Here is a 17,184-nt window from a genome sequence, read left to right on the forward strand (position 1 = left end):
AAGAAAATTAAAACAAAACTGCTACCCTTAAATGTGTTTGTTTGGTTTTCTGTTTCTCTAGGGCATTGGAGTCATTTTAGGACAGGTAGAGGACAAATGGTTAAGAATTTAGCAATAAACAAAATCATCTAGACTGAAACCACAAGAGGCATTTTCTTCTGATGATTAGTTTTTGTGACCAGATAATGGCGGCATCAGCAGGCCTCTGAAGAAGAAGCAAATTGGAGCAGAAATCGGCAGGCTCATCCACCACCTTTCCTCGAGCTCCATGGTCACATCCTCCACTGCTGAAAATGCTGAAATGTGCGTGGGCAGTCTGGAAATTGAGTTTTGGATGCCAGAAATCTCCACACCTGGCGGAGTAATTGTTGAGTCACTGCACTGATTGAAAGCATTATCACACTCCAGGTGTATTTGTAATTTTTCATTCCACACTATGTAGCAGTGTGCAATGTACTCATTGCTCGTGTATCAAAACAATCCTGTTCGCCAAATTCGTTTTTCTCTTTCAGGAGTGGGTAAACTCTGCTCCTACAGAAAATTAATTTGACCCATCTTATCCATTGCGGAGAGAGAATTGAGTTTCCAAAAGTATCTTCAACCTTCAGCTTTACACTTGGCTGCATTGAAACAGCCATAACAAAAGAGGCATAAACATTGTCTACTATCCCACTTTGGTATTAGACAAAGGTGACAGACACTGGTTCAAGCCTAAGGATGAAGCTGTGTGTGTGTGTGTGTGTGTGTGTGGAAGAGCATCCTTCAAGGCAGCGGCGAGGTTGTCTGTGCTCTCTGGCTTTCTGTGAAAAGCTCAATTGTTTCTTTGAAAAACAAAAGAGCTTCTTTGTGTACAAACACAACAGGCAGTGGCTTCCCATTCAGCCGAGCTCTGCTGAAACCATTCAAACAGCCCCCGAATAAACGCCGTCACTCTTCCTCACACACACAGATTGTCTCCCCTCCTCTCACGCTAACAAACAAACGGCGAGCCAAGCTCTCGGGGGACAGAAAGCCGCACAACTTCACTCAGCAGAAATAGACACTTTGGACTCGCACTGCCAGACGGAGCAAAGAAGAAAGAGAGGCTGTCACTCAGGGGAGTAAAACTTTTCCTCCGTTATAGACTACCCTGACCTTGTGACGATATGACAGTCTCTGTCAAGGAAGATAATTGTGTTGCCAGGTATCCCACTGACACCACCCACTCTTAATTCCGAATCCCAGTTTCCTGAACCCTCCTCCTCCTGAACCCTGCTCATCCCTGGTCCAAGCAGAAAAAGAACAACTTCATTCGGCCCTGCAGGTCATCTGGATAACATCATCCACCTGGTTTATCTACTACTGTGCACCTATTAACTGACATCAGATATCCTTTATCAATCTTTATTGTACTCGCTGTGCAGGAGGTGAAGAAAGTTTCCTCATTGGCTGCCCTCACTTTGAATGAAACTACATATAAAAAAGTGGAGGCTGATTACAGCTGGAATTGTCATCTGAGAGAGATCAAGCAACAACAAAAGAAACATCCTAATGGAATGTAGAGAGGACTGAAATCAACATTTGTCTGCACAGGGAAGATTAGTTTCAACATTAAAAAAGTTTGCTTGATGAATTTGAAAAAAATGCTTGTTTTAAAGATAAAGTTGATCAGAAACTAAAGGTTTCTTAATACATTACCTCTGTCTTGCAACTACACAGCACCCCACGCCTCTCTAAACACGCGACCCCAGAGGTTGTGCTGTGGTAGATTCCAGAGAGTGGCCGTTAGGAGCACATTGCTCTATCTATAATCCTCATTTTTGGGGAAGTTAGAAGCCCAGGTCAGCGTATTTGGTTTCATGTCCACTGAGCTGTTCTTATTTAGTTTTAGCATGAGGGCGAGCCACAACAATGTTTTGGATCATAAGAGAGCAGCATCCACATGAATGCAAAGAGCCAGAGTTTCTCAGCAGAACATTGCTACGAAAGAAGATGATCAGTATTCTTCACGTCACCTGTCGATTGTTTGAATGTAAAAAGATTTATACATTTATTTATCCATTATGTTCAATGTCTCTAACAAAGTTTCTTGTATATTTAGAAAATTAAAAAAAATGTATTTAAACTTCTATAAATTTTTTTTTTAAAAACATTAAGGAATTATCTCACCTGTTCCCACTTCAGATATGATGTTAATGATTTGTTGAAACCATTTACATTATTTCTGCAGCTTATGGCAATTAAACTTGTAGCTGAAAAACTTAAAGGAGGGTCCAGAGAATAAATTCTAAATTCACCTTCATCCAATCCCCATCATGAATGTGAACTAGCTTGGATAATTAATGAAGTTCACTGCTGTAATGAGGCGGCAACAAGTAGCATGGCTGATCTGTTTTTATCTGCTACCTTACTGAGTGCACACGCTGTATCCCCTTAAAGTGCTCTGCCTTGGGGGACTTTCATTTAATAAATGCTGAAAACTGAACTTGTGAAAAAACACAACTGAGCCAACCTGATATGGAAAGTGGGAAAGTGATCAACAAAATGCTATTGGTTAAATCAATTCTAATTAACACAGCGTAAATGTGTTCAATTAGAACTAAAGAAGCAAAAAAAACATGAACAGATTAAACATTTTAATAAGAACATTTAAGTAAAAAAAAAAAAAAAAAAAAAAAAAAAAAAAAAGATCTTCAAAACTAGGACTTTGAGTAACATTAATAATGCATTGTCACAGATATGTCACAAGTACACAATAAAAAACACTTTTTATATGAGGGGGTGCGCGCGTGTGTGTGTACTACAGCACACAGATGCAAGTCATCTTAAACAATGACCAAGATTAAGTTTTAGTTAACCAAAACAGGGGATTTATCCATCTTTATTACAAATCATCATCATGAACCATAAACAGTTGACAGTACAACAATTTATCTAATACTGTAAATGCTTAAGCTGCAGGCATGAAAACCCACCACAAAATATATGTCTTAAACTTTTTCTTTTTTCTTTCCTTTTCCCTGCTCTTTATCAGAAGCCAGCACCTCGAGAGTCACGTGTGAGCTACATCAAGTAAAGTTCAGAGACGTGCAGGAGGAGAACGCATGCATCTGAAGTCTCTTGGCCCGTTTGCGCAAAACAGTTTTCTGGCTCAACGCGATTTGAAATTTTTCTGACGCAGCTCCTACTTCCACAGTGGGGCTGTCGGTTCACCTGCAGCTTTTAACGACTAGAATGTAAATACGAGAAGAAAAAGAATAGAAATCAACCGCCTTGTGTACGTTTTCCCAATTTAGCTTGAGTGTTTTTTTTTCCTAAATCTGAATTTTGACCGTAGTCCCCCTTTCTGAAATAATAATAATCCAAAAAAATATATATTTTTAATTGTTACAGCTCTGGCATCAGTTTGCTGTCTGCCTGCCTGCTCGTCAGCGATCTTTAGCGGCAGATGAAACACAACAGAACGTTTTCTGTGCCAGCTGTTGACATTCTGTGTCCGAGATGTAGAGGAGCACTTTAGCTGATGTGCGTTGTCATCATAATGGAATGACAAGAGCGGAACTTTCTAAAACTATTTTATTTGAGCACAGTAACATGTAGGGATGCACCGATACAGATAAAATACCATTACTGGACAAAGTTCCCTTCTGCGGGCTTAGACATGGCATGTGGAAAATCAAACCAACAAATAAAAGAATTTCTGATCCCTGTAACAAGTCTGAGTTATACTTCAGTTTCTTTATCCAACAAAATAAAAAGAGAGGCTTTCAACTGTTGAGTCACTGCGATAGAGCGAGCCAATGCTCGGGTTTGGGCCAAAGTTTCATATCAAGAATCTTCATCGTGTGTGAAATGTTGACAGCGGTACATCCCCAGTACCACAAATTCATTAGAACGCTTACTGCAAAGTTTCCCTCACTGCAGAAAGCTCTGGGAGGAATGACTATCGACTTGTCTTGTAGTACCTCTTGAATGAATCAATGCTGTCTGGGCTTACATCAAGAATTAATGGCATTCTGCTAGACACACGAATAAACACAAACACACACTATTCAGAGGGCCGGTTCATGTTTTAAGGAAATGAAATGAGGTGATTCTGGTCAGTAACGTGCAACGTGTCTTGGCAGATGGTGACAATGTAGCATCTGTAACTTCAAAATGGTGCCTGATTTATGTGTCTGTGTTCATTTTTATAAGTGCATGTGTGTGTGTGTGTGTGTGTATCTATATATATATATATATATATATATATGCATGCATCTGTGTGCTGCATGTGTGGTATACATAAAAGTGGGAATTTGTCCTCTCTCACCCAAAAAGCCAAAGTCAGCCCAGACACGCATTATTTTCACATTACTGAGCTTCTTCTTTTCTTTTTTTTTCTACTTTGACGTATATTTACAGGCAGAAATCCATGGCCTTTCCTACTGTATGTTCACTTTCCATCTGTTTATGGTTAACACTGGAAAGAGAGGAGGAAGAGGAGCCAAAACAAAAATGCACACAGACGTATTCAGAGATTCACAGGCTGAGTGGCTTCTGTTTTTAGCTATGCTTCATACACTGGCAACAAAAAAGAAGGTTCAATTATTTTGGCATCAATGCTTTGGTCACAAAATATCGACACTTTTATTCTTTTGTTTGTTTTCACGTTTGTTTTCATTTGCTCATTTGTTCTTGAAGTAAGTCCCAGTCGTTTAACACCCTGACCACGTGTGTGTGTCCCAGTACAGAAAAAAGGTAGGTTTGTTGTAGTCCTGTCATCGCACCTCCGATGCAGTCCTTTTAAGAGGCACAGATTCTCTTATAAATTATGTGACTGTGAATACGCGGGCAGGGGGTTGGAGAAGGAGGGGTGCCCCCTGTGCCCCCACGTCTCCCCCCACACTCCCTTTTTGCCCAGTGACTGCATGCCGTCACCCTTTTTGTGAGCACGTTCTGCAGCACAGTTGCTGCAGCACTCTCCTCTGGCAAAGATTGTTCTTTTTAACAAGCACGCAGAAACTGCCTTCTGCCCAAGATTCTTCATTTGCTTTCCACAGACCAGGAAGAAGAGAGTTTGAAAGAGGGGAAGGAGGGAAACACCCGCACACAAACACACACACACACATATTCAAGGAGGAACCATTAGCAATGTTTGAATGACAGGTAGAGCCACGTGATTGGTCGGGAGAAGGTTCAGGTAACAGGAAGAGTTTTTTTTTATCCAATCACAGGTGATGTTCATCGTGGTGAAAAGTAATCGTAGTCCAGCGAAGTGATTGCATCCATGTCAGGAAAAAGGGGAAAACAGGAAGAAAAAAACAGACAGAGAGAGGGAGAGGGAAAAAAACAAATGTCACACAATTAGTAAATGTATGATTTTTATTTTTTTAAATCAATCCATAACTTGGTGTCATTTTGCAACATAAAAAAAAGCTTATAGTGGACCACCAGTCTGTACAATCTATAAGCCAATTATTATATTCATCATTAACACTTAAAACAGCAGTTCACTTGAACTGCCAATATAACCATCAGCAAAGACAGGAGACAGACTGATGGTGCGCTTTAAGCAAAGTCATTATCAACAGAAAGGTCACACAGCAAACACGTTATCTTCTCAGAGCTTTATCTCGTCACATGGCCATGGGTTTATATAAACTACAAGGTCTCAGCTAAAGCAGCAAACGAGCACAATTTTGGAGGATAAAAAAAACAAAACAAAGACCAGAACACGAAGCACAGACAAAAGAAAAACGAAGCGAAAGGACAAAGCAGAAGATAGCTCTAAGAGAATATAAATGCAATAAGAGAAAGGAGATGTCATCAAGAGTCCGTTCAGCCTATGCGGAGTCGCAAAGAAGAGAGAAAACAAACCAGGGAAATAGTGGTTTCATGTTAGAATTCCACACAAGGAATGCGTGAGTGTGTATTCCCAGAAAGATTTAGTATTTTAGTAATATGCAGAACATGAAGAAGTGCTACACTGTAGACAGGGAGCACAAAAGCAAGGACAGGCTGCCATCCCGGTTAAAAGCAACAGTGAGCAGTTTAATTCAGGGTGTCAGTGCAAAGCTAGAAATAATTCACACAATTTTTTTTTTTTTTTTTTTTTTTTAAAGGCCACAAGGTAACTCTTTGCTTTACTGAACAAAAGTACTGTTGCATTTATTTTTCTCTGCATTTCTGCAGTCTGATTTCAGCACCATTTAGCATCCAACCTTTTAGCCTCTTATTTTAAAAACACGCTTCCCTGCACTGATGCTAATCATCACAACGATCGAAGAAATCTGACAACTCACCATCTTTGCAGATGGTGCTCACCACGCAGGCTCCTGCCTCCAGATTGTAGCCACTGACACAGTTGCTGCAGTTTCTTTCTCCGGGCCCCGAGCACTCGGAGCAGCTCGCGTCACACCTGTGAAAAGGTGGCATGGAGAATTACCTGCAGCAACCTTTTGATCACATGTGGATGAACCACAGCACTACAAACAGATAAACAAAGCAAATCGCATTTTGGCGTAACAAACATGTTTAGACTTTATTACTACTGCAACACTTAGTCTGTGGGTCTAAAAGCAGATTTCAATACGTTACAGTAATATCTCTTTCTATTTAAAGAACGACAGTATCATCATCTTTCTCTCTTATGAATAGAACCTACATTTGTATGTTGATTATTCTGTTCCGTGGTGTGCACCACATAAACTCTGAAAGTGTGTAAATATAACTGAGACCACTGTTAGAAACGAGTAAAAATCTACATGAAACAAAGTTCTCTATTCAAATTATAGTTAATTTCTTAGACTCTCAGTCGTATGTAAAACACTGATCACCAACAAAGACGATAAGACTCTTGAGTAAAGAAGAAAGGGGACATTTTGAACCCAGTCCTTTTTTTTTTTTTTTTTTTCCTTCCCCCCCAACAAAAACTAGATGAGAAAATACCTCTGGGTAACGTATCACATCCATCTTCCTGCCAGTGGGAAAATAAGGAAAAGCTTTCATAAAAACTGATCTAATATCAGACACAAGTTGGGAGTTGACACCGAATGAAGGAATCAAGAAGAGTAAAGGGTCAAGTGAGCAATAAACATTTCAAGGTGGAAGAGTGAAATCTCAGGCCGGCAATAAGAGAAGCAGACAAGATGTCCGACTCTGTGGAGGAGTTTGACTGTGAAGGAAGACAAACCAGTCATCAAACCACCGGTATAATTAACATGTTTACATGTTATTTTCTTCACTTTTTCCTCTAGTCCAGGTTAGCATTAGTGAGGAGTGAGGCAACTGAACTGTCTGTGGGAAAAGCTCAAGAACAACAGCAATGAGTGCAGTTGTTGTTCCGTGTTCAACTTTCATGCATTCAGTGAAAGCTCCAACTGACACAGAAAACGCACATTGTATGTTTTGGGCCAATAGTCAAAAGTGACTCATTTTATATGCACGCCAATAATCAACGATTATTCTGAAAATGACTATCAGAATCTGATACTGATTATGGAGAACAGCATATACCGCTTGGATGGTCTCCATTCTTATTCCAAATGTGGCATTTTCAGACAAAGACATGAGGTATATTTTGGTTATGATCCGAGTTCTACAATAAATATTTACACATCAATACAGGGTGTTCAGAATACCCATCTCATTTGAGGATTTTACATTAATTTGCAACACACAGTCCATTGTCTGTTTTCAGTCAGCTCTCTCTGTGAAAACATGGGGAGGAGATGGGAGCTCGGAAGAAAAGGCCCCATTTCGGTTTGGAGGGAGAAACACAATTACTTCCAAACAGTATGAAAGACTTTGATATCATCTGGTTCTGGGATAGTTGTTATAATTACTTTAAGGGTGTTGCCGGTGAGTGCACATCATGAGAGGCTTTGAAGTTAATCAGAGAATGCATGGCTGCATGCAAACAGGTGTACTGGAGGAGTATTAACTTTCACTGGCCATGTATACAGCTCAAAAGAAATATTGCTTTTAACAGAATAAGGGCAAACAAGGTAATATTCTGTATATGTGCAGTCCTAAGTGACTAATTCTTATACAATGCTGAATTATTCCTGATTCAGCCTCAAATCTAAATTTAAGCATCACGTAACAAACTTGATTTGATGGGAGATACTGGTGTGCAATGGTGTCATATTTGCACCAAACGTTGCGTGTTTAATCAAACGTGGGTATTCCTGCTAAAAGAAACCAGTTGAATCCTTTCCCACTTCCAGTAGAAGTGTGTTTACCCTCGGTGCTCTGAGAGCGATAACTTACCATTCCTTTATACCGCTACGTTCCAAGGGAACAAGCCTGTAACTATGATAACATGAAGTTATGGCATTCCACTTTATCATGCAGGCTGTGCTGGATCATACTTTCCGATAATCACAACTCTCTGAGATAATTAGGCCAGTTTATTATTTTTGACTGAAGACGGACATCAGCCCGACACAGCGGGATGGAGTGTGAGCTGCCGGCTGTCTTCTAGACAGATATAAATCTAGCAATCTCTTCTTTTTCACCACAAGCTGTTGCTGTCAGTTTCAGAGCTTCCATGTGAAACATTAAAGTGGGTAAATGTGTTTCTGTAAAGAAAAGGTGAGTCGTGTCCACTCTCGTCGGCCTGACCTCGGCATCCTCAGTGAAAAGTAGCATGAACATCCAGGTGTGGTGTTCCCACTGAGCCAGAGCCAACAAAAACCCTGGACTACTGTAGGGTCATTTAACGTGGGACCGAATAGCGATTAAACACTTTCACATTTCACTAAAAACTCCAGCTGTTTTCTTGAACAGGGCTTTTTGCTTGAACCTCATTCTCGTGGGCAAAGTAGTTTCCCCTTTTGAGTGCGTTGTATAGAGGTGCGTGGAGGCATGCTGACTCACTTCTTACAGGACCTCTGGACCTGTCCACTGTCGGAGGTCTGCTCTGACAGGTAGTAGCCAGCGCTGCATGTTGACACACATCGCCAGTCCTCAAGTAAGTAGCTCTCTGCGCACTTAGTGCACGCCTCTATGCCTGTCCCTGAAAAAACACATGAAAATGCACTTTTGTAAGAGCTCTTAATATCGTCAGCAAAAATGTCCTCAGAGCACTGATTACATCTAGTCATGCCTGGGGAGTGGGAGTTTGTTGTGAAATCATACCTGCGCAGGTGGCACAGGCCCGATGACAAGCCTCACAAGTCCTTCTGTGGCCGTTGTAATAAGTCCCTGAGTCACATGTCATCTGACACTTGTTCCCTTGAAGACTGGAAAGTGGCGAGAGACAAAATTCACATTTATCCTTCTCCCTTCACAATTCGAGCAAAAGATTCAGATTTTGAACAACAGTTTCGACAAAAGAAAAGAACAAAAACACCTGCAGAACCAGTAATATTGTCCCCCGGGTGGTGTATATAACAAGAGACTGCCTTTTGGTTCACAATTTGACTAAAATGCAGGAAACATATTAGTCTGTGAAACTTACTGTTGTTTTGACACAGAACAAGTGATTTTGGAGGTGCCAGATGTAGGGGACAGAAGTTAGTTAGGAAGCAAGTTTGAAGGTTATAAAGTCAGTTCTGTGAAGTCACAGTGAGGACAGGTTGGTGAGCATGCTGCACTGAGCTGAAAAACAGCTGGTCTGCGTTAGCTTAAGTTTCCCAGAAACGATCTGGTCCCCTCTTCCTCCTTGGCTCCTAACTGAGCATTAATGCTAGACTAAATGGGAGAGGGAAGGCTGAGCGTGAGTGTATGTCTGTACTAGTGAGTGAAAATGTGTCTTACTGTGATCTTGAAGGCGTTCAGAGGAAATTATGGCCTTCAAGTGTCCCCACCTCCACCTCTGGCTAAACTGAACGCTTAAAGTTGAGTTCAAGATGGCTGTTTGTTTCAAACACTTCAAGTGTTTCCTTCAAGAACTATCAGGAATACCCACATTTTAAATGCCCTATTCTTTCTCAGGTAAAGTGTAGTGGAAGTGGCCAAAGATTCAGGGTATAGATTGGAGATTCCTGGAAGCAACGATTACAACCAACAACACATCCATTTAACATGTGCGCATGTGAGTATATGCATGAACAAAGCAGTCTGTAGGATTTCCATGTCTGAATTGGCTGTTCTAAATAATTACACTTAAAGCTGCAGTCTGCAACTCTTTTTCAAGCATGATGCCTGGAACTGTCCGGGGATTCTGAAAGTAGTACATTAAATACCCCAATACAAAAAAAAATGAGTTCTCTAGGTCCCCTATATGTCCCACTAGGTCCCTCCAAAGCCAGCAGGTTTGTTTATAAAATTGCAGACCGGACCGGTAAAAGGTAACCAATCAGGTTTACGAGCTGGGCTCTGCTGCCTGTCAATCACCGATTGTGCACGCGCGATACAAGGTAGGCTCGTCCCCACGCTTATTTATCTGGACTATTGAACTTCATTACGGGCTAGTCTACTTACTGTGTCTTCCATGATCGCAAATGACAGGTGAGTTGATGAATGAGGAGTCGTGTAGGCGCATCTGGCGTGCACGTCTACGTGCACGAGTTCTCATGTGTTTTGATGGGGCGGGACAGGAAGTTGAATAACTTTTTATTTTTCGGTTAAAAAATAAGCATTTCTTGCATTTTGCGACTACGGAGGTCACCGTTTTCAACTTCAAGCGTTCTGATAGATCATGTAAACTCTTAAAATGCCAAAAAGTAGGACTTTACGTATGACAACAACAAATCTTGCAGACTGCAGCTTTAATAATGGAACCAAAAGGCTGCCGTCACAATGATCACGTAATCTAGCAGTCTTTCTTGTTGTAGTGGCATGTACACACAAAAGGGGGGGGGGACACACACAATTGAATGAAAAGTTTTAAACCATCTCACCTCCACAAAGCATGGAGTGGGTGTAAATGCAATGATTTCAGTCAGAAAAGTGCAACAGGATTTTCCCGCCAGTCAACCTTAAGCAGGTACATCAAGCCGCTACCAAAACAATAAAATCATCAATACTTTAAACTCACTGACTGGTAAGGCTTGCTCAACATGGTTCCCAGCTTACCTCATCCCAGGTTTACATTCTATGCAGATGTTGGCGGCTGTACACTTCTTACAGTTCTCTTGACATCTCCTGCAAATGTTGGAATCTGGAAGACACGCAGAGAGTCCATCACACACGGTGGCTAACGTTTTCAGTTTAATAAAAAGGTTTTCAATGATTTGTACATTGTTGTGTTTTTAAATCGCATTCATCACAGCGACCCAACTTCATTTGGAAACTGGGTTATAGATGAATATTTCAGAAGGCAGACTAAAAGCAATGACACACTTTTATACAGTGCACTTGGACACTGTTGCCCTCAGCAGCAACGATAACTGCCAAAAATATGTGGATTTTGTCATTGCTCCTCGGAAGCCAAAGGGTTGGTGGTGATTAGAAATGAATAATGTTGTTTCTACATTTCCAAAAAGGACTACTTTTGTATTAAAACTACCTTTCAGATTTTGTTTGGTATTGTTAATACAATCTGAAAAAAGAGGAGGAGATGGAAAGTATAGAGTATAGAATATGGACCGGCCAAGAACCGACATCCATGATCATTAAAAGGTGCTTTGTGGGTGACAAATGGAGGTCAAAATTAGCAACAATTTCAAATCAGCTGATATCTATGATCAAAGCACTTGGCAAAGTTTCTACTTTTATCTATTCTATGATCAATATTTTTGGACTTTAGACAATCGGTTTCAGAAAAGAACCATTATGAATAGAAAGCCGTCGGCTCAGGGAAACTGATGGAAACTAAGCATAAAATAATAAAGAGAGCAACCAAATAATGCCAAAACTATCAACCGAATCCACGTAGAGAATATCTTTTGTGGGGATTTCAGGAAATATCAACTCTGTTTACGTGTCAAACGTAACACTTGATTCAGTTGACACTGTACATTAGATTCATCCTCTTGACATTTGCTTTGTTTTGCTCCAAGACTGATAAAAAGAAAATAAAGTAGTTTGCTCATCTTAAAAAGCACCCAAAGATCAGCTGTGCACACGTGGCCATTTCAAAGGGGATAAATATCCACTACATCTTGGCCACTTGAAATATTATGAGTGAGCTTGGATTGGACCACTTCAGATCTGCCGCCAGACTCTGCCAGGATTTGCACTAACTTGGCTGAAAACATGTACATGTAATTAGAAGATATACATGGTTTCAGTCTATGCTTCTCATTCCCGATTCGCTTTCATCCTGACTTGCATGCAGTATATCTTTGAACACAAGTCAAACACAAAAGTCCACACATCGAGTATATATGGTCTGTGGAAACCACCGCACAACTCTGTTTATTATAAGCCCGGGTGGGTAACAAAGAGAAAACATGACAAATTATCTTTAACGCAATCCAAAGACAGTCTTCTTGCCGTTTTATCTCAGGTTTCATTTCACTTTAATTTGGGGAGGGAAAACAAAACAAAACAGCTTAGCAGCACAGACTTTTCAGTTCAGCAAGTGCACGAAAATAAACAAGAGGCTAGACATTACATCAAGGATACAATGGCATCATTCTGGGGCAGTGAGTGAGAGCACTTTTGCTGATTTTTTTTTTCTTTTTTTTTTGTAGAGCAGGTGGCAGACAGATGTTCGTAAAAGTTCAGTCTGCCTCCCAATTTGTGGATAACCTTCTCCACCTTGAGTTGATTTCACCATACTCTTATCTTAGGGACCTAAGCCTTGATAATTTGATCGATGGACAGCAAAGTAACAAAAGACCTGCCGGGACAATCAAGACAGTCATTATCCATTATCTCTTTGATGGGGTTGGTCGATGGGAGCAATTTGCTGCAGCATCCCCACAACTGTTAAGTTTAATTGCGCTTGATGAGAAGTGGTGTTTGCTGCAATTTAAGAAACAAACAAACAAAAAAAAAAAAAAAAAAAAAAAAAAAAAAAAGAGAGAGTCAGAAAATAACCAAAGCTGTGACCCAAGAAGCAGTGAAAGAAAACCAAGTGTCTGGAAATTCTCGACTGCATCATGTGCCAGTCAAGCCTGCGTAGACCGCAGAGCACCGTGGGCAGAAGGGAAACTCACCATTATCAAGGTAGAAGCCATCGGCACAGTTGGCAACGCATGTGTTGGAGCCCTCGTTCAGGTGGAAACCGGTCCTGCACGTGGTGCACTGGTCGCTACGACTACCAACACAGGTCTCACACAAGGAGGAGCACTTCTTACAGCGCTTCCTATCGTCACGGAAAAAGCCGCTGGGGCACTCAGACACACACATCCTGGAGTGAGAGGTGATGATGAGGAAAGGAGGAAGAGCGGGTAAGAAAGAAAAGTGGAAACACAGTATACATAGAGGTAATTTCTGGTTGTTTTCCTGGCCTCTAATGATTTTTACCCCTTTAATGCCCTGATCTACTGTCTGGTAGAACACGTTTGTCACTGAATTAACTGCATTCTATCAAAAATATGCGCAAGTCTGCCTGAGAAATATCCTCTACTTGGTTAAGCTATGCACCATAAAGTTTTACCATAAACTGATAAAACAATAAAACAAAACATGAATTCCTGATTATTACCGTTGCACCAAAAGTGCCAGGAAAATCTTTTCCATTGCTTTTTTCCCCTCACAGAGGACATCACACAAGGTCAATGTCATGTTTAAAGTCTCACACTGTGCCGTATGTATTATGGACGTAATACTGTTGTAAACATAAGCCCTAGCCTCATTAAATGGAAGCAGAAACAACCATAGTTGTTATAGCAATATCGCTTAATGAGTTGAGATACACAGATGCAGAGGTAGACGGGGCTGAGCTCTTTGCGTGCAGGCCAACATCTGCTCGATAACTTCACAACCCCTCGTCACTTCCACATTTCAGCCTGAGGCTCCCTTCCTAAGGTAAAAAAGACCTCCAAAATCCTCAAGAGCACAACACACACACACACTCTTTAAGCTTCATTCGCACACTACAGGAGTTTCTGCCAAGAAACACATATGGCACTTGTGAGATGCATAATCCATGTGTGAAAGAACACATTATCATGCGTTTGTCCTGAAACTCAAACACCTGCTTTCTCTGCTATGCTGATATGATTCATTCATCAGTATAGTAAAATATCTAAATGTGAACATGAAACTATTTCCTCTGAACCACTCTGTCAGCACAAACTTATGACCAAAGTTGGTTAAATCAAATTGGAACGTTTTGGGTTTTTTTGGCCATCCTTTCTAATAGATTATCGATAGATCTTTGTCACCAAATTTATCACCAAGATATGGGGATCCCATAACTTTAAAGGGGCAACACAGTCAGACAATGACAGTAACAAATCTGGGTACCCAAAAAAGAGGCGGTTGGAAATGTAAACCTCCTTGTAATTGCCATACTGCACACCGACAGGAAAAGATCTACGCTTGTTTTGTGCACGCATTAAACCAATTTATTCAAATGCACATGGAAGCAAATTCACCACCCATGCACAAAATGAGTTACTAAGTTAAAACGATTGAATTAGGAGTTAGGTTTGAAGTTTAAGTCTTGTTTCCAACTGTCCAGGCGCTGACAGTCCATGACAAAAACACCTTTGAAGTTCCAAAGACCCACACACCTTTTGCTGAGTGCAGACCATCAAACAACTCATAGTGTTGTAATTATCTGAACATTACGCACCACTGCCACCCCTCCCCCTTCCTTCCACCACTCCCACAATCTTCATCCATCAATCGCTCCCTGTGGAGGCAGAAAAGGGCAACGCACCTCTAAAGTGCACTAATGATAAGCTGCAGCTAAGCTTGCACGTTCTCATGCACCTGCATCAGTCTGCCTTTTATGAGCACAGAGACAAGCCGACACAAAGGCAATTACTACAGACTTTGATCCTAATGGGATCCTAAGGGTGCACACAAGTGTGCGCAGATGCACATTTCCATTCACACACGCTCACAAACTGCGACTTATATAGTAAAGAGCGAAAAGAGACAAATTCAATATGACTGAGAGGAAACATCATCCCTGTCAAAAGACTGTCATGGTGAAAGTGATCAGCTAAGAATTCTAGCCAACAAAGCAGAAAAGGTATGTGTAAACATTTTACAAGTGTTGGAAATGCAAGACTGATGAGATGACAAATTAATATTTTGCAATATTTTTTTTTTAAGAGACTCATTTGTTTGTTTTTCACAGTGAAAATGTAAACAATGGGCTCAGGTGGTCACAAATAAATGCATATAAATGACTTTTTTTTGTAAATAATTGGTATTTAGGTATCGTCGTCATGAAATGTTCATTTTGCTACGTATGTGTGTGTAAGTCGTCTGCAGCGACAACAGGCACTGGGCCAATATGAAATAACCAATATGTGTTTTTCAGTAAATTGGCAAACAATCGTGAAAAGAAATCATTTAGAAGTTTGATTTGGTAAGTCAGCTTGTAGACGAGCCAGAGATAAATCTAAAGTAGAAATGAAACCCCATATAACCACGAGGATGATGTTTGTCCAGCGTTACATATGGATGACTGCAGCTGATGCACGTGTGCTAGAATAAAGCTCCACTCAAAGCTTCAACTGAGTCTCCTCTTATTCTGTGAAGAAGGTATCATTTCAAAGAATTGTGCTTTCAGATACTTATCTATACTAAAAATAAATGTTTGACTCAATATTAATTTGGACCGACAGTCCGCTTCCACAACAACTTCTGAGCCCCGCTGCAGGCAGCCATGCAGCTCCCCTCACAAGAGTTCACAGCTAAGATCTGGCTGCTGTTGTAGCATAAAACTAATTTTCCCTTTAAAAAAACAAACAAAAAAAAAAAACAGTAATTTTTCTTGTACATCGTCTAAGACAGAGTACTTCATCAATAATGAAGTCAAGATGAAAAGTTTTGCATTGAAGCCGATGAAAGGGGTTGATTATTTAAAGTTTACAACTTTTCCAAGGTGGTCAGAGGCCCTGTTTCTTAAAAAGATTCTATACCTCTTAGTTATTTTTGTTGAAGATGGTACGGAGTAATGAGTGTTTTCTTTGATATCGGTGTAGAATTTAAAATTCTGGTAAAACGTTGAGAATTGCGTCAAAGCCTACAAAGCGGTCAAAGCTTTGAGAAGAAAGCAAAGTCCTTTAGAGTCGTGTTTCTTTAGTCTTTAAGTGTAATTACCAATACAGGCATTCATATCAAGCCGAGGCCCAGAAAACCAAGAAAACACTTTGAAAGAACTTCTCAACAAATTGGTAGAAAAGCAAAAACCTCTCCTTAGCAACAAGACACCTCCAGGAAGATTTAATAGGCGACCTACAATATCCTTTATCCCCAGCACAAAGTTCCGCAACAGCTTTGCTAATGCATATCTATACTATCAGTCCTGATCTCGTTAAAAATCCACAGTGAGAGAAGGAATGTTTCAAGACAACACAAGAAAACTTCTCCACCTGTTAAACATGGGAGTGGATGAGTCATGCTTTGGGTTTGTGTGCAGCCAGTGGTATAAAGAACGTTTCACTGACTCAGGTAACGATACAGTAAAAGGAAAAGTGGATTCAATGAAACACTTCCAATTTGTGCAAGCAAACACGACATCAGATGCCACTCCAAGTCTGCTGATTCTTAAATTCAGTCACGTTAAGTCGGCGGCTTAAAAGAACTCTCTTTGATTAAGATTTTGGGAGCATTTTCTCAGTTTCTTTTTTTAACAGAACAAGAAGAACATCACGTCAGAAAAAGTCATTAGAAAACAGAAAACGGGTCAACAGAACAACATCACTATTCAAGAATAAAAGATTCATCATCATGTACTTTACAAATCTATAAACAATTTCCCAAAATCCAGAATTGTCCACTTAATTTCAGTCACAATTTTGCTAAATAGATTAAAACATTCACTCGGTTATTTCCTGACATCTTTCTGTTGATATTGATTCATCTGTCTATGTGTGCATTATTTGTTTTAGCTATGACTCTTTATTGTTCCACCATTTCCGTTCAAAGAACCTGTAGATGTGTAAAAGATAGCAGGTGAAAATCCTTGTAAAAATACTCACCACTTAGAAATACTGGGGAAAGAAATTAAACAATGTCACCAATTATATCATAAAGAAATCTGACCTAGTGTTGTTTTTGAACTTGAGGAAGTAGTGGAGGCAGTTAATGCAGTGGTGGGGTCCGGGGCCCTCACACCCGTTCTCATTGCATTCAGAGTCACAGGGGCCTGGAGAGACGCACAGAAAGAAACGCTTCAGTGGTAAATCTCTAAATTACAGC

The 17,184-nt window shown here is 40.4% G+C and overlaps 1 protein-coding gene across 2 annotated transcripts in view; it reads right to left on the minus strand.

The window, feature by feature from the left end:
• Positions 1-4,180: 4,180 nt before the first annotated feature.
• pcsk5b (proprotein convertase subtilisin/kexin type 5b) overlaps positions 4,181-17,184 on the minus strand; it is a 61,812-nt gene continuing 48,808 nt past the window's right edge. The window contains exons 15-21 of one of the 2 annotated variants that reach the window (XM_075467886.1): positions 17,029-17,131; positions 13,014-13,207; positions 10,984-11,068; positions 9,103-9,206; positions 8,842-8,980; positions 6,264-6,379; positions 4,181-5,002 (exon numbers count right to left, since the gene is read on the minus strand). In XM_075467886.1, the coding sequence (XP_075324001.1) occupies positions 4,896-5,002; positions 6,264-6,379; positions 8,842-8,980; positions 9,103-9,206; positions 10,984-11,068; positions 13,014-13,207; positions 17,029-17,131 (848 nt within the window). In that variant the 3' untranslated portion in view covers positions 4,181-4,895. Of the gene's footprint in view, positions 5,012-6,263; positions 6,380-8,841; positions 8,981-9,102; positions 9,207-10,983; positions 11,069-13,013; positions 13,208-17,028; positions 17,132-17,184 lie in introns of both variants that reach the window. The other variant, XM_075467885.1, reaches the window with a different exon arrangement.

The sequence above is a fragment of the Odontesthes bonariensis genome, chromosome 6 (genome assembly GCF_027942865.1).
Source record: "Odontesthes bonariensis isolate fOdoBon6 chromosome 6, fOdoBon6.hap1, whole genome shotgun sequence".
Lineage (NCBI taxonomy): Eukaryota > Metazoa > Chordata > Actinopteri > Atheriniformes > Atherinopsidae > Odontesthes > Odontesthes bonariensis.